Consider the following 25,221-nt stretch of genomic DNA (forward strand, 5'->3'; position numbering starts at 1 on the left):
TAAATAAATAAAATTTAAAATAGTTTAAAAGCTTGTTCAATATTTACTTACTTATTTGCCTCCAGGGGCTCAGTGCTGGCCAACCAATCCCCTGCTCCTGGAGGCCATTTCTTTCCATTTTATTGGGTAGGACACAGAGGAATGCAGAGGAGAGGGAGATAGAGAGGGAGAGAAAGACAGACGCCCGCAGACTGGCTTCAGCGCCCATGATGCGACCCCCCATGCAGGTGGGGAGCCGGAGACTGGAACCGGGATCCTTGTGCCCCATACTCTGTGCGCTTAACCTGGTGCGCCACCACTCGGTCCCAGTATGTGTTTTTACACTGCTGTGCACTGACATTCAAATTTTGTTCTCCCGTTTGTGAGTACTTACCTGGAGAATACACAACCAAGCAATTGAAAAGATAAGCACACACAGAGGAATACTACTCAGCAGTAAAGAAGGATGAGGTCTGCCATTTGCAACAACATGGACAGGCCTTGAGGGGTTTGTGCTGAGTGAGACAGGCCAGAGGAAGAAAAGATACAGACTGGGTGACTTCACTTATGTGGTAGTAGAGGGACAAAAGCCAAATGGACAGACAGGTAAAAAGGAAAAGGGATTCTGTAGCTACTGCAAAAACATTTGAACTTTGAACCTACAGGCATAGCTTGGTGGTTACTGGAGGGGAGGGGCACGGAGAGTGGAAATGGGGCAGGAAGGGTCCAGTCCATGGTGAGAGACAGACAGACCTGGACTCGATGCTGATGAGCACAGGGAGCAGGAGGTGTGGGTCTGTGACTGTGCTGCAGGTGCCCGGGCACAACCACCAGCTGGCGCTGCTGAGTACTTCAGGGAAGTGTGGTTAAGTCCCTCTCTGTCTCCCCTCACCTACCGACTTCTCTAGCGAATGAATGATTAGATGAGGACTTTAAAAGGGAATCCATTTCTTGTTCGAGTCTGGGCTTGTACCTCTACAATCTCACTGGTCTGGGTGCTCCTTTTCATTCAGATAGATAGGTAGATAGATGATTGATGGATAAGTGACTGATGATTGATTGATAGATGGTAGATGACTGATAAGTAAATGATTGATAGACTGATGATTGACCAATGATAGATAATAAGTAGATGAGGGGGGCTGGGTGGTAGCGCAGTGGGTTAAGCACACGTGGCGCAAAGCGCAAGGACCGGCGAAAGGATCCCGGTTCGAGCCCCCTGGCTCCCCACCTGCAGGGGAGTCGCTTCACAAAGGGTGAAGCAGGTCTGCAGGTGTTTATCTTTCTCTCCCCCTCTCTGTCTTCCCCTCCTCTCTCCATTTCTCTCTGTCCTATCCAGCAACAATGACAGCAATAACAACAAGGGCAACAAAAGGGAAAAATAGCCTCCCAGAGCAGTGGATTCAGCCCTAGCAATAACCCTGGAGGCAAAAAAAAAAAAAGCAGATGAGATAGATGATAGATAGATAGATAGGTAAATGGATAGCTAGCTCCCCAAATTCTCCTCAAAATAAATTATTTAAATTTTTTTCTAACTAAAATACACTTTATTTATTGTATGAGAGACAGAGAAACCAGAGCACTGCTCAGCTCTGACTTCTGGTAATGCTGGGGATCCAACCTGGGAGTGCAGAGCCTCAGGCAGGAGAGGCTTCTGCAGAACCGTTATGCTGCTTTCCCCAGCCCCTTCAAAATTAATTTTCAAAGTAAGTTCTGCTGGTGCAGCAGAAAAACATGGGCTCTGCAAGCAGGGTGTCCTGAGTTCAGTCCCCAGCACCTGTGTGACAGCAATGCTCGCAGTCGGCAAAGTCTCCTCTTTGCAAGCGGAATCAACACAGGCCGAGTGGTAGAGCACATGTTACAGGTGCAAGGACACCAGGGGCTCCTGTCCTTCGAGGGCCTGGTGGAAGGGGGGAGCGCAGCCTTGTGAGTGACCAGCCGCAGGAGGCAGCAGGCAGACAGACGGAGGCGCGACAAAACAATGATGAAGAATGATCTTGACAGGCCTGAGCAATGAGCTGCATCTAACAAGATGAAATTAAACAAGGACAAATGTTAAGTGCTTTCTTAGGTCTTGGGGGCGGGGAGGAGGACCAAACGGTATCATCAACCCAAGTTGGAGAGAATCAGGCTCACCAGCAGGCAGGAAGAAACGTTTAACAAAACCCTTAGGAGTTGTAAACTGAAAACAAGCCTCTTAAAACAGCAACAACAATAACAACATCAGGAAGATAGTTCACCTGGGAGGGAGCCTGCTTTGCCTGGAGCCAGACGCCACCACACTGGGGGAGCTTTGGTGGTGTCATGTTTTTGTTCCCTCTTTCCATTTCTCTCTCTCTCTCTCTTTAGCTGAAAAAGTCACAGAGGAGTGCTTACAGCCCTGGCAGAAGCTCTGCTGCTGGGAGTCGGGCGGTGGCGCAGTGGGTTAAGCGCACGTGGCGCAAAGCGCAGGGACCGGTGTAAGGATCCCGGTTCGAGCCCCCGGCTCCCCACCTGCAGGGGAGTCGCTTCACAGGCGGTGAAGCAGGTCTGCAGGTGTCTATCTTTCTCTCCCCCTCTCTCTGTCTTCCCCTCCTCTCTCCATTTCTCTCTGTCCTAGCCAACAACAAAGCAACGTCAACAATGGCAATAATAACCGCAACGAGGCTGCAACAACTAGGGCAACAAAAAGGGGGAAAAATGGCCTCCAGGAGCGGTGGATTCATGGTGCAGGCACTGAGCCCAACAATAACCCTGGAGGAAAAAAAAAAAGAAGCTCTGCTGCTGTGGTATCTATCCTCTGTCCATCTACCCATCTATCTGCCTACCTATCTATCATCCGTCTCATCTACTTACTATCTATTTATCACCTGAAAAAGTCAGCTAAAAAGGTGGTGAAGCTCTGAGGATGACCAAAAGAAAGAAAAAGGAGGGGGAGGAGGAGAAGGAAAGAAATAAAGAAAAAAAAAGAGCACGATTCTGTTTTCTGGGCATGGGAGAATTAGGTCCAGGGCACTCTGATTTCTTATTCTGGAAGGTGGAGTTTTGGCCAAGTGTACAGACAACTGTGCAGATTACATGGTCTTCAGGAATAAGCTCTGCAGCTATTTGCTTTGCTCCTATGTCACTTCCTGTGCTGCTGCACTTTAAATAGACACACAAGAGACGAGGAACGAGATGGGACATGCACGCACAAACGGAAGTGCCTTTGGGACTGACGGCCCAAGTGCTCTGTGGACCCTAACCCGGGGTCTTCTGCAGAGGGTTTGAAAACATCGGGAGTTCCAACCTAAGAGAAGGTTGATGAAGGCTGATGAGGAAAGATCCGGGTCAACCAAAAGGTTATAAATAAGAAGAGCACCTGAAAGGGGCTGGCTGGGTGGTGGTACATCCGGTAGAGCACACACGTCACCATGTAGGAGGGCCCAGGTTCAAGTCCCTGCACCCCCACCCCGCACGTGCAGGGAGGAAGCTTCAAGAGCAGTGGGGTAGTGCTGGAGGTGTCTTTCTCCCTCTCTATTTTACTCTCTTCTCTCCATTTTTCTCTGTCCTATCCAAAAACAAACAAATAAATAAATAAATAGAAAAGCATCCAATTAAAAAAAAGGAAAGAAAAGCACATACAAACCTTCAGAGTTTTCTTCTATTTTTTTTTTCCTGTAGGGGCCAGGTGGTGGCGCACCTGCTTGAGCACACAGGTTACAATGGGCAGGGACCCGAGTCCAAGCCACCACTTGCAGGGGAAAAGCTTTGTGAGTGGTGAAACAGTGCTGCAGGTGTCTCTCTGTTTCTCTGTCTCCTCCTTACTCTCAATTTCTGGATGTCTCTAATAAATAAAGATAATAAAAACAAATATATATATATATTTTTTAATTTTAGCTCACCACAGATTGGAAAAACATCATTATTTTTTAAAATGTAGATATAGTTCCATATTTACAGGTTAGGACATTTTAGGTTTAAAAGGTTAAATGTGGGACTCCAAAAACAAGAGAATGAGAACTGGCCTGGGAGGCAGCTCTGTGATAGGTGAGACCCTGGGCTCGCTGCCCGCAACCACTCTCTTTAGAGAGCGACAGAGCAAGACCACAGGGCCAGCATACGGCTGGGCTCTGATACAGGCCCAGCTCAAGCTACAGTGAGATGGATTTAGACTCGGTATTAAGAGAAAAATTCTTCCTAGAAGTTCGCTCTGTGCAGAGGCGAAGAAGGCATTTCTAGACTTCCCGGTAGAGACTATCTTTTAATAAAGCAATGAAAGGAAGGACTTTATAAGAACTGGCCACAGCCGGCTTTCCAATCCCATGACAGCATCTCTAGTGGGAAAGGTATTTGACATCACCAAGTACATAATCAAGGGTAAAATGGAAACAGAAGACTAACACAACCACCCTGATCATCACTATAAATGGTATGCTTTGATCCCCCCCCTTATCTTATTCTTTCTAAATTATTTCAACTCTCATGCCTTCTCGTGCAGCGTGAAGAAACCGGACTAGAGAAATACTGACTGGGACTGCTAGGTGGACTAGATATCTTCATAGCCTCCTTCTCACAAGGAGACTCAGGGATGTTGGGCCTCTCCAAACTGTTTCCTGCAGCTTAAGACAACAAAAAACAAGCACAGACCCTACAATGGAAATGCCTTTTGTTTCCGGTTTATTGCTTTCCTTTTTTCCTCTTACTGAATGTTCTCACTTGTGATACTAATATTCTCTATCCCAGTCTAGACCATAGTAGCTGAGAAATCTCTGACTCCTTTAACCGATGAAAAGAAAGAACTGAATAGAACTGAGAACAGCAGACTGAACACACCTGAGAGCAGCTATTCACAGAGTTATGAGCAAGGCCCTTTTCTTTTCCAGGAATCGGTTACAAATCCCCCCAGCATATACTAAGGAAAGCTCTGTTTTCTCTGCCAGGTTGTGAAATATTGTTCAGTGTGTTAGAGACTGAGAGATCATGTTTATGCCACAGGATGGCTGATTCTGAAGATGAAATGACACTTGTGCTTTAGACCAAGACTGGCGTGAGGAAACTGACTGGCAGTGTAAACCAGCAAGACATCTATATTATACCTGTTGGTATCTTCCTTTTGGTTAGTATACTAGAAACTGCTGTGGGCTGAGCTTGTTGGCTGAGCGTGCCTTCTTCAACTGAACCCCTACTGGCTCCTAAGTCACCCTTAAAAAAAGTATTTAACACACACACACACACACACACACACACACACACACACACACACACACAGAGAGAGAGAGAGGAGTCACACACACAGAGAGAGAGACTAGCAGTAGGGCACTACTCAGCTCTGGCATATGGTAGTGCCAGATATCAAACCCAGGGCCTCATGTCTCCCAGGGCTGTGCTGGAACATGAGTTGTCTGCCTGGCCCTAAATGAGCCTTTGTTACCCACAAGTTCTCCCTAATTCCTCTGAGCATTCCAAGGCTTTTAACACATCATATTCAGTGGCCTACACACTCCTTCACTTTTCCCATTTACTGACTGACTGAGTTTTTGCCACCAGGGCTTTGTGCCTGCACAAGGAGTCCACCTCTCTGGGCAGCCACATTTTATCCTTTTTCTTTCTTTCTTTACTGATGGAGACAGAAAATAGAGAGGAAGAGAGAGAGACATCTGCAGCACTGCTCTGCTGCTTATGAAGTTTTCCCTCCAAAAGTGGGGACCAAGGACTCGAACCCACGTCCTCACATGTGATAATGTGTGCACTCTGTCCATGTGTCACCACCTGGCTTCTTCCTTTTTATTTTTAAACCTACGGTGCGGGACTGGCTTCGCGAGAGACGACCGGGGACTCATGGCTGAGCTGGGAAGCAGTATCTCTTTATTGACAAGCGGGGATGCGGTTCTAAAAACTAATCTCTTCTTATCACAACACAATTCAGTCCTGCATCTCTCTCCTCCAGCGGAAGAGTCAGGAACAAAGGAAATACATACGATAGAGGGCAGGGAGAAGGAAAAAGCGCAAACCAGCGAGGACTAAATCAAATGTTCCAGAGGCAGGGGGAGTGAGGACCAAACCAATATCCCGGAGGCAGGGGGTGCCCAGCCAACAGTGGACATGCAAACAGAACACATCGCAAGCAACACAAAGCGAACCCAATGTGATGATAAAAACAGAAGGCCAGCGGGCTAAGCGCACATGGCGCAAAGCACAAGGACCGGCGTAAGGATCCCGGTTCTAACCCCGGCTCCCCACCTGCAGGGGAGTCGCTTCACAGGCGGTGAAGCAGGTCTGCAGGTGTCTCTCTTTCTCTCCTCCTCTCTGTCTTCCCCTCCCTCTCTCCATTTCTCTCTGTCCTATCCAACAACGACGACTACAACAATAAAACAACAAGGGCAACAAAAGGGAAAAAATAAAAAATAAAAAAATAATAAAAAAAAAAAACAGAAGGCTTCACAAGCAGAATCCAGAAGCATACCAACACTAGGGCTCAGAAGCCGGGCAGTAGTGCAGTGGGTTAAGCGCACATGGCCCAAAGTGTAAGGATCCCGGTTTGAGCCCTGGGCTCCCCACCTGCAGGGGAGTCGCTTTACAAGTGGTGAAGCAGGTCTGCAGGGGTCTCTCTTTCTCTCCCCCTCTGTCTTTCCCTCCTATCTCCATTTCTCTCTGTCCTATCCAGCAACAATGACAGCAATAACAACAAGAAGCGCAACACAAGGCAATGAATAAATAAATATTAAAGAAAAAAGACATAGGGCTCTCTTCTGTTTTCCTTGTATCTCTTCCCTCTTCTGCAAATCATCTGCATGAGACAGGTTGTGAGTCGAGGTCACAGAGATCCATTAAAGGGGTGGCAGCCTTCTGTATTTGGGTTAATTTCCTTTCTCTCTATAGAACCGATTTCAGCTGGGAGACCATTGCTTCACAAGAGTGCAGGCAAAATGAGCCCCATGTCACCAAGTGCTTCATTCACAGAGGCCTCTGTTCCGGTGGGGGCTTCCCAGCTTCTGAAAACACTCAGGTGGTGGGTCTAAGTGCCGCCCACTGCTGGCCAGCTGGGTGGTGTGAGTGGTGCCCTCAGTGCTCTAGCCCTCTCATCTGTAGTGGGGGTGGCATCTGGCTCAGGGGCTGGCTGTGAAGGTGCACGGAGCTCTGAAGTACTCAGAAAGGCGTGCGAACGACGACGGGGGCCATCCTCTGAGGGCCGAGCGTTTGTGTCCACTTGGAGTCTGTGTCCAGCTAGAAACCTCACGAAGGCTTCTCGGCATCTGCAGTCTCTCCCACAAGATGACATTTTCCTTGAACCTTTTTTTTTGATATCTGACTCCATCTAGGCCAGACAGAACACATGCTTGTCGACAATTAATGTTTATTTTATTCCCTGCTACCCATGCCAAGATGACAAAGTCACTTTCTCTCTTCAACTCCCATCCCCTCCCTGCCACCCAGCGTGTCTTATGAGTCCGCCATCGGCCCTCCTTGGGGTTGCTTCTGTCAGCCAGGAAAGCCAAAAATGTGTCAGATGCTTGCCTTGTAGTAGAACTTCCGGCAGATGTTTGGAAATTAAGGTCCCCACTACACACCAGCTTGCCTCTCTGCCAGGGCCTTCCAACTTTCAAAAGATAATAACAGGCCTGCTGCTAAGAAGAGCCAAATATGTCTACTTTACTGAGGGTTAATGGTTTACAGTCCAGCTGTGGCATACAGGGTCAACTCATGAAGAGACACCATGGTAGGTGTCTAGGTGTCCTTTCCCCCATCATGCACTGGGGCCCCAGTGCCCCTCCTTCCCATCCCTCTGGTTACATCCTGATAGTTCAGTCTGAGCTCCCAGTGGCCTGCTGGGGGATCTGACCCTCGGACAGAGACTGAGGATCCCCTGAAGTCCCAAGCCAATGAAATGTGGACGTGGAGGGGAGAATTGGACTGAGCAACAATTACTCAGTTAACTGCACATACCAACTACACATTTCTAACTTTTTTTTCTTCTGACATAGCACCGGACACTGCATACACCAGATGGTACTGAGATGGTCTCTCAAGTTATTTTACGTAGAGTTTTCACAAACCGGCCTTTTCTTTCTTCCAAACTATTGGTATAGCATTTTGCCAAATCCACCAGGGTCGGTTTCATCATAAAACTTGGAATATATGGAGTCCATATGGATTAAAAGATTCTGGTAAACGAGACCCGAAGAGCTGGCCTCTCCCTGCTGCTCCGGTGTGTGACGGTTTTGAGAAGCTCCTAGACTATGTCACCATCTATCCACTGTATTTTCCAAGCACTCAGATTTTTCTTTTGGTTTTTAACAAAGCAGATAAATCAAAATGGGAAATAGAACTTCTCTTAGATTAAAAAAGGAAGGAGAAGAAGAAGAAGAAGAAGAAAAAGAAGAAAGGAAGAGAGGAAGGAGAAGTGGAGGAAGAGGAAAAAGGAGGAGGAGGAGAAGATGATGATGATGATGATGATGATGATGAAGAAAGCAGACAGGGCCAGCAAGATAGTTCAGCTGAGAGGTCGCTTTGCCATGTGCACAAACCAGGCTCCAACTCCCCACTGCACTTGGAGGGGAGCCTTGTTTCTAACGTGAAAAAAAAAAAAGTTGCCCAGTGACAGACCAAACAAAGTAAAGGTGAGAGGTTGAAATGTAGGGCCTGTGGGAAAACACGGATGAGAGGGACTCCAAAACTATCTAGGCCCTGGGTTGCTGTTTTCATTGAACATATGACTGGGATAAGCCAATCTATGTAAGTGTTCAAGATTCTAAAATAAATCAATAAAAATGTCATTCAAAAAATTAGTACAAGTGAGAGGTGGGATGCTGGAGGAGTATGTCACCAGGCTGAGCGAGTGCTTCGCTCAAGCCCTGGCACCACAAAGGAAGTCTGATGTCACCAGAAGCAGCTCCAGAGCTGTGTTCCCTCTGGTTATCTGGAAGTGGAAGCCTGGGAGCAATTAGACTGCACACACACGGGGCCCCGTTTCTACACATAACACAGAAAGTATGGATGTACCAAACTGCAAGCCCCGTATGGAGAGCATGTCTCCCACAGGACTTAGCACAGAGCCTGCTTAGTTACCTTCCAAGAGATGTGAAACTGACTTGCACTTCCTGGACCCCTCCTAGTTGGCCACCTCTACCAGCGAGGCTTACGTCCCCTTCTCTGTCCTATCGCACCCTAACTCCAGCTGACGGGGCTCCAGCGGCTGAGTCCATCAGCCAGGCCACCCGAGACACCCAGCATCCTGAGCTGGTACACACAGGAGGCGGTTGCTGGGACCACAGGAGCTGGAACAGTCAGAGCCCAGGACTAAGCACACAGCTCTGAGGCCAGTGGGGCTCGGCGGTGACTGGGATGCAGTGAAAGCAGCCAGTACCAGGCTTCTGAGAATAGGCCTCCAGAGACAAGGTCACGGACAAGCTGCCCTTTGTCTCCCTTTTTACCAACAATTGCTTTTTGTGGAGAGGGAAATAATGCCGCAGTTGCCCTGTGGAGAACAGCCTTGGCTGCGGCATGGACGGGCTCATTTGTCCTGGAGACAAAGGTCACGGGATCTCTATGGCCTAAAACTTGGGGCTGAGGTCACAGGTACGAGTTGAGTGTGATTATCAACGGCAGTTTGGCCCACAACCCACACTGGCCTGAAGAGCTGAAGACGGAAAGCATCTCTCAGAGGCGCTCCCTTACTGAGCGCAGAGAAGAGACCATGGGTACTGGCGCCGCGTGCCTGCCATCTGTATTTGTACTTGTCAACAGCTCTGTTGTGGGATAAACAGTTTTGAAGTCAGAATCAATTCAACTTGCGGGAAGATCAGCCCAGGAAGCGCTCAGGAGACCAAATGCAGGGTGTGAAGTCAGATAGGTGTCAGATATCAGGCACAACGTCCACTCAACATTCTGTGCTGTCACAGCCCAGGAGAGAGAGCATGGCCGTCAGGCTGGGGGCAGGGAGACAGGGAAAGCTGATTTGCTACAGTGAGAGACTCTTCCACCCTGGACAAATGTCTTTGTTACAATGCAGCCGGAACTCATTCACTGACCTCTAGGAGACTGCAGTTAAGGAGCGAAGCCATTCTAGCACTGCACACGGTTTCACAGCTCACTCAGTGAGGCTCTCCTCAGGGGACAACTTGAGTGGGCACAGTGCATAATGCAGGCCTTTATTACCATAGAAATGCTGGTGTTTCCTAAAGTCGATTTTGATTAAAAGTAGTCTGGTGCTTGAAAATGCGACTCCACCGCAGAGCTGTTAAAATAGAGAGATGGCAAGGGGAAAATAAAGACTTACATAGCGAAAGGGAGGTCAGGGAAGAAGCTACGAATAAAAAATAAATAAATAAAAATTGCTTGTAGGAGCAGCTGATGCCAGGGAATGCGAGGACGAGGTGCCCTGGCGGCCCCACGTAGTCTACAAAACAAATGAGAATCTCTGCGCGCCAATCGGAGGGACATCCATTTTCTCCTTAAAAGAAGTCATTTATAAAAGAGCAAATTGGTGATTTGTACTTACAGACCGGGCCCTTTTCAAGCCCCTGTCAAGAAGTGATAAATTATTGAGGCAGAGCCTGAAGTGTTTTAGTTTTTGGTGTGCACACAGTAGAGCTGTGTGAATGTTTCTCTTCACCTTTCTGGAGTTATTAATTAAAAAATAATTGTTTCCAATTACTCTGTGATCTTTAAGTGAAAACAAGACAAAAATGTCACATACATCTCTGGAGAGTCAGCACCACCCTCTCCCCTCACTTCCTCCCAGGTCCCTCAACCAAGCAAGTGGCTGCAGTCTCTCCACCAGCTCCAGCAAAAGGAACGCTGCTGGGTCTGGAAGGGGGGTGGGAGGGGGAGAAAATGAAGACCAAACCAATGTCCACACAACTGTCCACTGTTCAGCCAACCAGCGTGTATAAGTGTATTTGTTGCTCCCACAGAAGGCGTAAACCACTTGCAGAATAAAGTAGGCTGTGGAAATCTCATTAGTAGATTGTTCAAACCCTCTGTGGGAACCAACAAAGCAGAGGGGCCGCCTCACAGTGATGTGAGTCTGTGAGTGTCCCTGGCTGATGTCAGAGCTCGGCACTGAGAGCCGGACTTCTTGAAAGGCCCTGACTAACGGAGTGGGAAGAAGTGCTTGCCCCTCAGTTTAGCCCTGTGCTGAGTAAGGCGACAAACTTTAAGGCAGGAGCGGAGAATATCCGGCCCCTGGGTTACACAGGGCCTCTGAAATCATTTGGTCTGGCCCTGCCGAAGCTACGACAGGTGGGACTCAAAATGCAATATATATAGGAGTTTCTATCACAGCAACATCTAGTGCTCATTCATTTATTTATTATCTTTTGTTGCCCTTGTTTTTTATTGTTGTAGTTATTGTTGATGTCATCGTTGTTGGATAGGACAGAGAGAAATGGAGAGAGGAGGGGAAGACAGAGAGGGGGAGAGAAAGAAAGACACCTGCAGACCTGCTTCACGGCCTGCAGTGAAGCGACTCCCCTGCAGGTGGGGAGCCAGGGGCTCGAACCAGGATCCTTCCTCTGGTCCTTGTGCTTTGCGCCACGTGTGCTTAACCCGCTGCGCTACCACTGGACTCCCTCTAGTGCTCATTTTCTAAGCTGATAATTTTTCATGGCCTGCAAATGATGCAAATGCCCCTTGGCAGAAGAAAGGTTCTCCGCCCCTGCTCTCAGCTACAGGTCAGCCTGGTGTGCTCACAGGGAAAGCTGCTCCCTACTGTGCCGGCCCGCTGAGGGCAACAATACCAGCAAGGTGCTCACAGCAAGGTTTGCTAGTGTTCCATTTTCTCCCCAACGACTGGGCGACCCAGATGCCCACTGTCCCCATGGAAGTGCTCATCTCCGGTCTGGGTGACTGAACCAGAAGCCCCACTTCTCAGCCCAGATTCTTCTCAGCACTAGATGGAAACTGGACACCCTGGCAGGATATGACACTCAAGGATTAGCATCTTGCTGGGCAGGCAGAAGAGGATGGGATGGAGGAGGACACTGCTGCAGTGTGGTAACTGCCGTGGGCATCAATGCTGCCCCACAAATAGACAGATGACACCGCTCGAAGCTCACGTTTCAAGTTGTATAGCGAGAAACACATTTATTGTTTGTGCAGCCGCGCGCGCATCAAGTGGGATGGGAGCACGACTGGAACTTAAATATGAAAACACGCTTTACAAACAAGTCAGCGATTTTATACATTGAGCTCACACATGTCAGTGAAAAAAAAAAATCACCAACCATTATGGAAATAGGACAAATTATATGACAAAAGGATAAAAAAATTTCATAAAAAAATAACCAGGTATGAAAAGTACTGTTTTCATGGTGTCTTCACATCCTCCTCTTCTGTGTGCTTATATACAACACTGGAAAAGAAAAAAAAAAAACCACATAAACGGGGAAAAACAAAACCTATTTTTAAGTATCATTACAGTAAGTTTTAAAAGAAAATAGATTTAGGTCTGACTCCTCTGCAAATTTAAAAGGAATTCTCGAAAAGACAGACGTCTGCGGACCTGTTTCAATGCTTGTGAAGCGACTCCCCCTCCCCTGCAGGTGGGGAGCCAGAGACTCCAGAGATCCTTGCCCAGGTCCTTGCACTTCACATTATGTGCGCTTAAGCCGGTCGCTACTGCCCGGCCCCCTCTCAATTTCTGTCTCTATTCAATAAATAAGTAAATACATAAAATTAAAAAAAAGAACTCTCTTATACACATTTGGAAAGACCAATTTTAGGGCTCAAGATGTTTTGCTGTCACAGAAGATCATGTTCTAGTGTTAGTTGTATTACTTGACTCAACCTGCAAGCTGTGCCCTGGAGGAGAAAGTGTCAGAGGGACAAGAATCTAACAACGTCTTGTAAAAATAGTCGGTCTGCTTGTAATGATAAAGCTGCCAGGCTGTTAAATCAAGAACAGAGGGTATGCTGTAGCACCAGCACCCCAGGGTCCTCCTCAAGTCTAGAGGCTGCAGATAACGGCAGCTAATGACATCCAGGAATAAGCTACACAAGAAGCATCAGAGTGACAGTAAAAGTCACTCCTGGAAAGTGGAAAGGCCTCGATGAAGTCCACACGTAATGGGCTGCCCATTCCCCAGTGAGATGAAGGCAAGTATAGAACCAAGTGCAGGGACTCCAGCAACCATGCGAAAGGTGGAAGAAGTTCTGCATATCAAATGGTGACAAGCAAGTGAAAATGTATCTGAAGATTCGAGGAGCAGAAAGGTGGGACGGGTGAGGAGGAGGACTCTAACACGAGTCCAGATGTTCAGTTCAGCTCACTAAGGCACCTCAGCGAAGTCTAAACTCCAGAGCCCCAGAGCTCCTCTTGAGGGCTGGGTCAAGAGACCATCCCCACCCTTCTGATACTGTCCCTTTCCACAATTCCAAGGACTCTACTGATATCTTATGCTTTTAAATGAAGTGCTGGAAAAAAGCAAACAAACCATGATCACAGCAAGACTTTTTGCCATTAAAAAACTGAGTAACTTCTAATCCCCCCCCCCCAATTCTGCAAAACAGCTAAGAAAAAAATGGCTGCGCTGATGAGATATAAGCATTGGAAAGTCAACAAAACCAGGGGCCAGGTGGTGGCATAACTGGTAAAGTGCACACATTACAGTGCACAAGGACCTGGGTTCAAGTCCTTGTTACCCAGCTGTAGGGGCAAAGCTTCAGGAGCTGTGAAGCAGTACTGCAGGTGTCTCTCCCACTTCCCCCTTCCCTCTCAATTTCTGTCTTTATCCAGCATAAATAAGTGTAAAAGATTAGAAACTGGCAAAAGCGAACCAAACTCAACTTTACAGTTACAGAGAAAACCCTCTAATACAATGCTTATAATATGTCGGCAATGCTTTCCTGGCTGCTGCATCCGGGCAGAGGAACATTACCGTTGTTCCCGCGGATGAACGCGTCCCCGTACTTGTTCTTCAGCTGTCCATTGACATACTCCTCTGTCTGCTCCAAGGCGATGTTCATGTAGCCATCCAGGCACGCCAGCACCCCTGGAGACAGATTCAGCCCAAGACAAGAGTCAAACATGAGCGGGTAGCCTTAGAGTCCACAGCCTCCGTATTCCCGAGTTCTCACATGCTTAACATACAGATCCACACGGTCAGTGACGCCCCCTAGGTCGAAGCACTAAACAAAGCCTGTGCTCGGCGCCAGGTCTGCACGGAGGGGAAGCAGCCACACAGGCACGTCACGTTCTGTCACTTCCCTTATGGCCAGTGTGACCACAGTGGCGACTTTCAAAGCTGCCACAAGCAGCCCAGGGAGTCTGCCAAGCAAAGCACCCTTCTCTGACAGGAGCCATGGGGCGTGGGCACTAAAGCAGGACCCCAGGCCCATCAGCCAAGACTTGCTTCCAGGGGCATGCTTTGGTTTTTTTTTTCCCCTTCGAGTCGCTAAGTGAAGTGCAGGTCTGGCAGATTTATTTCACTCTCTCACAACATCTACTGCAGATGAATGGACTCTGGGGTGAGGAGGACGGCTCCACAGTCTGTTAAAATAAGAAAGACGAGACAGCAGGTGCTCCTGAAAGAGCATCTTAAGCTGTGACTCAGAGCTGGGAGCAGCGTGAGCAGACAGGGCAGCGCAGTGCATTGTAACATGTCTCTCTCTGCTTTGTTACAGTCAGCGTATTTTCAAATCCAAACTACTAAGAGGGAAAAAGGGCCCAAAACAAACCCATTCTAGGGAGCTTTCAAGGAAACTCTTGAGGCAGGTCACCTTCACTGTGTTAAGACAGTAACCAGTTTGCAAAATTTGACTTCAAGATCTTTTCTCCCCCCTAAGAGCTGGAAATATGTAAGCCCCTCACTCTGAATCTTAAAGGGGTGTGTTCTAGGGGGAAAAAAAAGAGCATGCTAAAGACAAACACTACGAATCTGATTCAATTAATCAAGTCAATAGTTGCATTTTAAGTCTCAACTCATTAATATGCTTCTCACTCACTGGCTCTGCCCCCATTATCCTCTAAACAAAAAAGTTCCTTTTCAAAACTGTGTGTGTATGAGGAGAACACAAGACACTGATCTAACAGAATCCTGCCAGAAGCTACAGACTTCCAGGGAACCAGAAGTGGCTGGGAACACTTCCACCCAACTCTTTCCTATCGAGAGTCTAAGACAGAACATTACAGCATGCTTTCTGCTATTTTTTTGTTTTTGTTTTTGTAACATCTAAATCACAATGACCAAGAAAATTTAGAGGCATGGCATGCAAATATGTCTTTGAAAATTAATCAAAAGCATTTCAAAGTGAAATGTTCTTCTAACCAAAATATCCATTCTGACAGCAAAAGTTAAAACACACACAAACAAGGGTTCAAGAAGCTAGAACTACAACTCCCTCCATCTGCCAAGGGACCAACTCCTGTAAGAATCAGGAAACAAAGTCTCTTCAACTTAAAGAACTATAAAGGTCTGAGGTGTCTTGCTGCAGCTGGAATGGAAGACACGGAAGAGGGGCTGGTGAGAGGCAGATGGAGGCGGCATGGCACTGCGTGGACTGGTAAATGCATGTCCCGAGAATCAAGAGACACTGGGCCAAGATTCATGCCAAAGGAGCAGTCGTTTATGACACCCTGAAACTGCTGAGCACCCCAGAACACAGCACAAGAAATGGGCTAAGCTGTGGCACGGCTGCCCAGGCGCCCTGCTGCAGCCATCACATCGCCAGAAAACTGACTGGGCTTTAATGTGCAAAACACCAGCGAGCAGGTTTCTTTCCACTTATATAAAATGATGCTCATAGAATGACAGCTCCAGACTGTTAAGGCTGGTTGTCCCTGGGCAGAATAATTTTATTTATTTTCTCCATTATTTGCTTCAAAATGACTTAAAGAGTGAAGAGAAAAAAAAAAAAAAGGACACATACTATCTTAATAAAATACTGATCAGATTTCACATGCCAATTAATTTGTTGAATAAACTCAAATCTCTAGAAGTCAATTACCCTCTTTGCGCCCAAGCCCAACAGTGAGAAGCATGCAGAGGCTTCCCCACGTCTCTGTGTAAATCAGTAACAGGCTGGAGATACATATAGGTCCACCTGCCAACACCATGCTCCAGCGGAGAAGCAGTTACAGAAGCCAGAACTCCCGCCTTCTGCACCCCAAAGAGAATCTTGGTTCATATTCCCAGAGGGGGGTAAATGACAGGGGAAGATGACCAGAGGGCTCTGAACTCCAACTCCATCAGGAACTGGAGAGAAAAGAGGAAAAAGGGAGGGACATTTGGATGCTATAATAGGTGTAGGTGTGAACTGGAATGGAACAGAAGGTGGGACCTTGAAAAAGGGGGGAGGGGCGCAAATATATACAAATATAGAGAGTTGTAGAAATCATAGTGAACCCGTATCTGCAACCTTAGAACTGCTGTAGCTTCCAGTAGAGGGAGTTGGTGAACTCTGCTGGTGATGGGAATGGGAATTTTACCTGTTATCTTATAATTTTATAAGTTAAATCACTAATAAAATTAAAATTAAAAAAAATCTATTAGTTCTACTTTACAAATAAAGCTGGAGAGGGGGCCAGGCAGTGGCGCAATTGGTTAAGCACTCACATTACAGTGTGCAAGGACCCGGGTTCAAGCCCCTGGTCCCCACCTGCAGGGGGAAAGCTTCACGAGTGGTGAAGCAGGGCTGCAGGTGTCTCTCTGTCTCTCTCCCTCCCTATCTCCCCCTCCCCTTTCAATTTCTGTCTCTACCCAATAATAAATAAATAAATAAAATGTAATTTAAAAAAGCAACAAATCAAGCTGCAGAGCTACAAATCAAACAGAAACTCTTGATAATGATAAAAGGGAGAGAGGACCTGGAGACGGCTCAGCCAGTCCAGCACAAACTTTGCCACGGGCAGAGACCTGGGTTCGAGTCCCTGGCCGCCACAAGGGGGTGTATGTATGAAGGAAGCAGGTGGTGGGACACTGCTGTCTCTCTCCCTCTCAGTCTCTGTCTCCCTCTCCCTTGGTGTCACCACAGCCTCTTAAAAATAAATTTATCTATTTTTTCTTTCTCTCTCTCTTTTTTCTTCCAGAGCACTGCTCAGCTCTGGCTTATGGTGGTTCAGGGAATTGAACCTAGGATTTTGGAGCCTCAGGCATGAGAGTCTCTTTACAGAACCATTATGCTATCTATCCCTGCCCATCTATTTTCTTATTTATTTATTTTTTATATTTATTTATTCTCTTTTGTTGCCCTTGTTTTATTGTTGTAGTTATTATTGATGTCGTCGTTGTTGGATAGGACAGAGAGAAATGGAGAGAGGAGGGGAAGACAAAGAGGGGGGAGAGAAAGACAGACACCTGCAGACCTGCTTCACCGCCTGTGAAGCGACTTCCCTGCAGGTGGGGAGCTGGGGGCTTGAACCGGCATCCTTATGCTGGTCCTTGTGCTTTGCACCACATGCGCTTAACCCACTGTGCTACCGCCCGACTCCTTTATTTATTTACTTTTATGAAATAGAGATATAAAGACACCAGAGCACCGCCCAGTTCTGGCCTATGGCAGTGCTGAGGACTGAACCTGGGACCTCAGGGCCTTAGACCCTCACGTAGAAGAGTCTTTTGCACAAACATTATGCTGTCTTCTCACCTCCCTCCCTTTTAATTAGTTTTAAAAAAAATATTTGTTTACTTATGATGACAAAGAGAGGGAAGAGAGATTAGAGCATGGCTCAGCTGATAGAAGGCGGTACTGGGGATTGAACCTGCAGTCTCAGGGCTTTAGGTAGGCATTTTTTAATACTTCACACTTTATGAGTGGGAAGTTCGTATTATCAAATGCTTTTTTTTAACAAAATCACCAGGGTTATCAGGGTTATCGGTGCCTGCAGGACAAATCCACAGCTCCTGGCAGCCACCCCCCCCCCTTCGACTTTATTTTTATTTTACAGGACAGAGAGAAATTGAGATGGGAGGGGAGAAAGAAAGATAAACACCTGCAGACCTGCTTCACTGCTCATGAAGCGTCCTCCCTGCAGGTGAGTGTTGGGTAGTATGCCAGCTCCCGTGGCTTCTGTCTCTAATCCTGCTGAACTAAGCACTGGCATGCCTGTATGGCATTGGTTTGATCCCACTCAAAGCTGCGGTCTATTTACATAAATCACTAAGCACCACCCTCCCTCCAGGGCACTGGTGGTTCCCTGGTAGAATTCTCTCCTGCTCCGCTCCCTCTCCTTGTCACACCCTGATTTTCCACCAATCTTTTCGCTCCACCCTCTCTAAGTCACATCCTGTTTCCACCCTACTTGGCGAGTATAAAAACAGCTGCTCTTCTGATTACACACTTGGAAATTGCTTTCCTGCTCCGAGAGTTCCAGAGTGTATCTCCTGCGAAGTTAGTGCGGCAGGAGTTCCTGATCCCTCTCCCACGCAGCAGCCTAGATTGGCTAGATTGGCTCCAGTTGAGTTCTCTCCAACCCAGAGAGCACTTGCTCGGGAAGAAGCACCTTCAGGCTATCCCGGCAGGTGAGGAATAGGGGCTCGAACTGGATGGATCCTTGCACTTGTTGATATGTGGCCTTAACTGAGTACACCACCGCCCAGCCCCCCATAATATCAAACCTTACTGTCTTAGTAGTTGCTTACTAATCCTAAGCACTTCTGCAAAGGCTGGTTCTGTTGTGTTGAGACCACTCTAAGACCAGACTGTGTTCATGGTACCTATGCACACGTGACCTCACAGAGACAGACGTTACAGAGATCACACGGGATCTCTCTGTCACACACACACTCTCCCTCTCTGTCTCACACATACACAAAGAGTCTGTGTGTGAAAAGGAATACCCCAGAGGTATGGAGTGAAGAAATGGGTGTCAAAACTGCTGACTACTGGGGGTGATGAAGAAGTTAGTAGAATCAGTAAATCGCCTTTTAATTGTCTTACCACAGATGAAACCTAAAAATATTACCTCGATAATCCACTCCAGAATTTAATTTGACCACAACTGGCCGTCCAATGATTTGTTTTAGGAAGTCACTGGGGGTTTGCTTTCGCAGGCTCATTTTACCAGCCTTGAGTAGAAGTCTGTGGAGGAGCAAAAAAAAAAAAAAAAAAAAGGTAACGATGGAGTTGACTATTCATGGAAAATAAAGGCAATAAATAGTTATTCCACCAAAATGTCTCAAAGTCTCTAACATCTCGGGATCTTGGCAGGAGATCTAGCATCAGAGCCAAAGCCCACAACTGAAGACTCCACACTACCCCACTTATATTACGGACAGCTCCCGCACTTCTGCAATGCACTCTGGGCCAGACTCGGCTCAGCATCGCAGAGCAGAGCTTGACAGAGGCCTGAGCCTTCAGTGCCACGTCACCACCACCTCCACTGTCAGTCACTAAATAGCTGTTGTATTCTGAGCACTGCAAGATCCTTGGAAACACCACCCAATTTTGTCTTCATCAGAATTCCAGAGAGAAGGGTTTAATAGTTCCACTTAGCTGATGAAAATAAAAGGCCCAGGAGGACCAGATAGTCTGCACTAGCTAAACAGCGCTCCTCCGAGCACTGCACGTGTCGGGCCAGGCCAAGCCCTGCCCCAGGAGGGGGGTCAGGAGCCAAGCCTCAGCACAGATGAGGAACCAGGCTCAGCAGGGTCACACCAAGTGCTCGACATGCAGTTCCAAGTGACAGCAAGCTCAAACCCCGGGCAGCCCAGGTTTACAACCTTCTCTGTAGTCACCATAGCCCTACACGGTACATTTAAAAGCCTTAACATCCCAGAAGCTTCTGGAGGATGGGGGGTGGGGGTGGGCTCAATAGTCAAAGGGGGGAGGGAGCTGACATTTGGCAGTGTGTGAGGTGCGGCAACACAATCTGAAGGGAGGTCTGAAGATCAAGAAAGAGGGAATTTGGGGAGCCCAGCTTCACACTTCCAAAAAGCACTTGGGTTGGTGACTCTAAGCCAGTTTCCCACACATGGAAAATCCTGGCTCAGAAGCTCCAGGGTGGAGCCCAGGAATCTGTTCACACAAATCTAGAAGATTCTTTTCTTTTTTTTAAATAAAGGACTGACTGTAAACGTATTTAACCAGAAAGACATCCAGGGACCCACTCTGGAATGTGTGGTGGTGGGGACTGATCCTGGACTGTCACATGCACCAGCCCAGCTGTTTACCTGAGCAACCTCCTGGCTACTTAAAGATCCTCAGGAGAGAGAGATAGTGTGTGTGTGTGTGTAGGTGTGTACAGGACAGGGAGGGATGATGTCCTAATCCTGACCTCCTACAACCTCCTGGCTACTTGAGATCCTTAGGAGAGGGAGAGAGGGGGAGAGGGAGAGAGGGGGAGAGGGAGAAAGAGAGAGAGAGAGGGAGAGAGGGGGAGAGAGAGGAAGACAGAGTGTAGGGTGTGTGTGTGTGTGTGTGTGTGTGTGTGTGTAGGGGGTGTACAGGAACAGGAAGGGATGATGTCCCAGTGTGTGTGTGTGTGTGTGTGTGTGTGTGTTAAAGGAGGTAGGTAGGGTGTGTGTGCATGTGCGCATGTGCGTGTCTCGGGGGTACAGGGACAGGGAGGGATGATGCCCCGGTCCTGACCTCCTTCATGTCATACTGACTTGGACATCGTCAGCCACGACTCTCTTTTGTACTCTACCTTATTCTATACAAGCCTTTTCTCCCTCAAAAGACATACCAGTGGGGACTCATTCCAAGCTTCTCACGTATTCTACAGAACATCTACATCCTGTTCAATCTCCTGGAAGGGGAAAATGGTTTAAAAGTTATTTGGAAAGAGATGGCTGTCTCAAACACATTCAATCCATCACTTGGGGCGGCCCCATCTTTTACATTCGTCTTCATTAGGCCGCCTGCGTACTTACTCCCTGTTACTTAACGACCTGCCCATAAATCCACTCTGTATGAGCAAATTGGTCTCAACACCACAATTTTTCCCATCACTTGGCTCTACGCAATTTTTAGTTTTCTTCTTTTAAATTGGCTAAGGCAGGAGAAACAGTGCTGGGCATTTCCAAAGCATGAGAAAAAGCCTCCCAAGCCATAAACACATCTAGGAAGAAGAAGGTCCCTTGCTAACAGGGCACCTGTTTGGGTCTCTGCCAAACTGCAGCCACAAGACCAATTTTCACACACGGCCTAATACATAGACAGTCCAGTCTGTCAGAAACAAGAGTGAAAACATACACTGTCCTGCAGAGACTGATGTTCTCGACCCAACACCCAGCCAGCGGCCCATGATGTGGTGAGCGGGACAAAGGACGACTCCCAGAGCCCACGGACAGCTGCCCTTTCTAGTGTCAAGGCACTCGTGCAGAGTGGCCCGAGGTCTGCGTGAGGTCTGTCTGGTCCGCACAAGTCAGGGAGCGCGGGGGGCTAAAGTGCCATCGCAGGATGGATAGGATGGAGCAGCCTGAGAAATCTAACGGCTCCATGTAGCCCGGGTGGTTTTGAATCAAACCACTGAGCGGAAAACACGCGACTTTGTTTCCCAGGAACCTGCATCTACCTGCAGTTTAGCGTGAACAGAATTTGAAGATGTCAAGAATCCTGATGTAAAGTAGTATGACATAATGCAGGTCTGGACTAAAGCTGACAAGAAGGGCTGTCTCAACAGCTGGGGAGGTGGCTCAGTGGTAGAGTGCAGGACCCACCAGCCTGAGGTCCTGAGTTCGATTTCTGGCACAGCAGATGCGAGTTCCTCTCCTTCCCTCGGAAATCAATGAGACTTTTTAAAATAACAAAGTCGGTCAATAAGGGTACCCCTTGTGAGATAGTGGATGCATCACTCATTCCCCCAGCAGTGGGGGCTGCCCCCTCCCCACTCCTCACCCCTGTGTACCCACAACACCCTCTCCCGGGACTGCCAGGGGCCTCTTTGCTGATCAGAAACCCACTGCAGGTGCCTAGCTCCTCGGGGCCAGGGGAAAGCCTGGTGTCTGTGGAAGAGGCGGTTAAGGCTGCCAGGGAAAAGCCCTGCCCACCCCCTCTACTCCAGTTACAGGGAGTAAGACAGCATCACCCCACCACCCCAACACCGGAACAGTGTCAGCTCCACTACAGGTCAGCAAATCGCAGGAAAATGGAGAATAAACGGGAGTGTTTCTCTACTATCCAAATACAGCATGCCTCCAAGCTGACGGGTGTTTGGTAAAAATGCAGATTCCCAGTGGCCCAGGTGCGGTGTGGCAATGGAGCACAGGACTTGCAAGTATGAGGCCTTCCGTTTGATCCTTGGCACCTCATCATGAGGTGTGAGTGAGGCTCTGGTTCATTCTATGTCCTTAATAAATACTCTTTTTACTTTATAAGCAGTTACAGAAGCCAGACCTTCCACCTTCTGCAACCCACAACGACCCTGGGTCCATACTCCCAGAGGGATAGAGAATGGGAAAGCTATCAGGGGAGGGGATGAGATATGGAGATCGGGTGGTGGGAATTGTGTGGAACTGTACCCCTCTTATCCTATGGTTTTGTTAATGTCTCCTCTCTTAAATAAAATAAAATAAAATATTCTTTTTTTTTGGAATGCAGGTTCCTTAAGCCTCCTGTTACTCAAACCCTCTAGGCAAAGGGCATTGTCACTAAGATGGGATAAAGTTCAGTCAGGGGTAATTTTGTGTCTTCCCCTCCCCCTTTGGGGACATATGGAAATGCCCAGGACAGTCCCGACAAGGTGGTGGTGCTACGGGGTCCAGTCACTAGTGGCCAGAACATGGCTTAAACGGCACCAAGCAAGGACAGTCCTCCACAATGAAGGGCTGCCTGGCCACAAGTCAAGAGAGGTTGCGGAACCTCCCCTGAGTCTTAAGCCAAGAAAACTGAGGCTCTCTGGCCTTAAAGCAGGCAACAAGTAGCCCTCAGAACAAAACAAACCTTCTTGACATAAGGAGTGAGAAACAGCAGTGAAACACTGACGGAAGCTAGACTGTAAACTGTAATTTACTTTACTTCAATATATAAAAACCCTAAAATAACTGTGGGAAAAAAAAACATCTTGAAGCAGCTGGACCTTTTAAATAAATAGAAGTTAAGTGCTGGCCATAAAGATGGTCCCTTGCTCTTTTTTTTTTTTTTTAAGAGTCACAGATCCCTCTGGTGATTTAAAAACTCCCGACGGGTGTAATTCTAACAGGACAGAATGATCCAAGTGATCTACATATTTTTTTTTAAGTCAGCATGTCAGACAGTCCCAGTTTAGTGACAGACTCACAACCCGAGCAGCAGAGTAAATCACTCAGGGGGGTCAGTTTCCTCCTGGCCGGTCTTAATTAGCTGGGTGTCTCTGCTATCTCAGCACGGGTGTCTCTGCTATCTCGTCACGGGTGTCTCTGCTATCTCAGCACAGGTGTCTCTGCTATCTCGTCACGGGTGTCTCTGCTAACTCATCAGAGATCTCTGATAACTCATCCGCCACCTGCAAAGCCCCAGTCTCCTGCCTGCCCTGTGCCGTGAGGGCTGATGTGACCCCAGGCTGGAGGTAAGTCACTCTCAGCAATGTTCCTGCCGACTCACCATCGAAACTCTCTGCAGAGTCCAGCAAGCAAGTCAAGTTGCCCAGCACCTCTGATATGGGAGGGGGGAGATTAAGGGTTAAGGGGGAATGTCCCCAAAATAAAGGCTCAGCCTTTACTGAGTCCTAAGTTGTGTGTGTGGGGGGGGGGCAGTCGCACCCCAAAGATGCCATCTACTGCTGGGCTCTGCAAAGCAACCAGCAGGCATCCGACTAGGGGGCAGCATCTATTCTGCTGATCTCACTGCTCAGAAGCTGGTCCGCGGGGATAATCCGAAATAAGTGAAAAGACGATAGATCGATCGATAGATAAGATAAGATAAGATAAGATAGCATGGTCTGGGATGCCAAAGATGAAACCGAAGGGGACCCACCTTCCCGGCCGTGGTGCCATGGGCGGGCCCACCGAAAACCAGACCCAGCAGAGGGAAGGGATCCCGCCCGCCCGTGGAAACATTAACTGGGAGATGCTGGCGGGCAGTCTCGGCTCACGGAAACACACCGGTCGGGCGCAAGAGGTGGGGTGACGGTGAAGGGGCTTTTGTTCTCCACCGCGCTCTTCAGTTTTGCATTTTTTCTCATTTATTTTTGCAATCGCCTTGCATTTCATTTTTCTTTCCCTTTTTTCTTCTCTCCCCCCCCCCCAGAGCACAGTTCAGCTCTGGCTTATGATGGTGCGGGGGACCGAACCCGCCACTTTGGAGCCTCAGAGTCTCTTAGCGTTTAACCACTGTGCTATCTAACCCCCCATCCCCAGCCCTGGCCGCGCATTTCTAACGGAGGGTGAGGTGCGGTGAGACCCTGAACTGCCCTCCTCGGTAGCCCCGGCTCTGGGCTCTGCATGCACCCCCAGGCGAGCGCCCAGGGAGGGAGCCCGCACCCCGCCATCGTGGGCGCCCCCAGGCCCCAGGCCCCGCGTGCGGGGCGACCACCCACCCGGCCGGGTTCTGCTCCGTTTTCCCGCCAAACCCCGGCGTGACCTCCCGGGCCTCCACAAGCCACAGCCGCCCCGGGAGCCGCCCCGGCGGGGCTCGAAGACCGGGTGTCCGGGCCGGGATCGGGGTCCCCGGGGACCCCAGTCAGGACCGGCCCGGGGCGCCGCCATCGCAGGGAAGCGCCACCCGCTGGCTGCGCGCTCCCGGCCCCAGGGAGGCTGCGGCTCCCGAACGCTGCCCGCCCGGAACGGTGGGACGCCGGGGCCACCTGGCTCACCTGGCAGCCGGGATCCTGCACCCCGCTCCGGGTGCCCCGAAACCCGCGCCTCCGTGGACAAACGGGCCGAAAACGAAAGCGAAAGCGCGGCGACGGCGGCGCTCTTCCGCCTCAGCCAATCAACGCCTCCGCGGCTACGGCGGCCCGCGGGGGCCAAAGGGCCACGCCCCGCTGAACGCTCAAATCCCAGAATCCCGGAGAGCCTAGGGCCTGAATTGGCGCTGTGAGGTTAAAGCGGAAAGCGCTGGTCTCTTAACAGAAAGCAGTTATCTTCCAACTTCAAAAAATGCAACAAGGAAGAAACAACCCCCCGCCCCTCCCGAAAAAAGACTGAAAATTATCTCCGAAATGAGATTTCTTTTTAGGCACAAATCAAAGAAATAACTTGAACTCATAGGAAACTGGTTTACTGCTAAAAACAAGACTACCTTAGCCAGAAATGTCCTTGAAATAAATGAATGTAAATACATCGACAAAACCAGCAGCCTTAAATCTTTCAGCCCACCTTTGGATTTGATTAAAAATGTGAAGTCATTATTAGCAAGAGAATGTTTCCATGGGGACGTTAATAGACACAAGTATTAAAATCACTAAAGTGACTCTGTCTAAAA

The 25,221-nt window shown here is 48.5% G+C and overlaps 1 protein-coding gene across 3 annotated transcripts; it reads right to left on the bottom strand.

Annotated features, from left to right (window-relative positions):
• Window positions 1-1,605: 1,605 nt before the first annotated feature.
• LSM6 (LSM6 homolog, U6 small nuclear RNA and mRNA degradation associated) lies at window positions 1,606-24,748 on the bottom strand. 3 transcript variants are annotated; one of them, XM_060178995.1, is made up of 5 exons: window positions 24,611-24,706; window positions 20,564-20,626; window positions 18,842-18,957; window positions 13,818-13,931; window positions 1,606-2,003 (listed from the first exon to the last, which is right to left on the bottom strand). In XM_060178995.1, exons 3-5 carry the CDS (start codon window positions 18,933-18,935, stop codon window positions 1,681-1,683), a joined length of 531 nt encoding a protein of 176 aa, XP_060034978.1. In that variant the 5' UTR covers window positions 18,936-18,957; window positions 20,564-20,626; window positions 24,611-24,706; the 3' UTR covers window positions 1,606-1,680. The 3 variants fall into 3 exon arrangements, with proteins under 3 accessions (XP_060034978.1, XP_060034980.1, XP_007528283.1); XM_060178997.1 differs by lacking the exon at window positions 20,564-20,626 and having other exon boundaries at window positions 1,619-2,003; window positions 24,611-24,665; XM_007528221.3 differs by lacking the exons at window positions 1,606-2,003; window positions 20,564-20,626 and adding an exon at window positions 11,993-12,292 and having other exon boundaries at window positions 24,611-24,748.
• Window positions 24,749-25,221: the final 473 nt, after the last annotated feature.

The sequence above is a fragment of the Erinaceus europaeus genome, chromosome 19 (genome assembly GCF_950295315.1).
Source record: "Erinaceus europaeus chromosome 19, mEriEur2.1, whole genome shotgun sequence".
NCBI lineage: Eukaryota > Metazoa > Chordata > Mammalia > Eulipotyphla > Erinaceidae > Erinaceus > Erinaceus europaeus.

Bases quoted from the DNA above. Each gene is read 5' to 3' on its own strand.
- LSM6 (XM_060178995.1), bottom strand. From the start codon at position 18,935: ATGAGCCTGCGAAAGCAAACCCCCAGTGACTTCCTAAAACAAATCATT. The intron at 13,932-18,841 runs GTAATATTTTTA...ATCTGTCTCCAG, and splicing joins TTCTGGAGTGGATTATCGAG to GGGTGCTGGCGTGCCTGGAT. The intron at 2,004-13,817 runs GTAATGTTCCTC...TCATCTTGTTAG, and splicing joins GTTCATCCGCGGGAACAACG to ATGCAGCTCATTGCTCAGGC.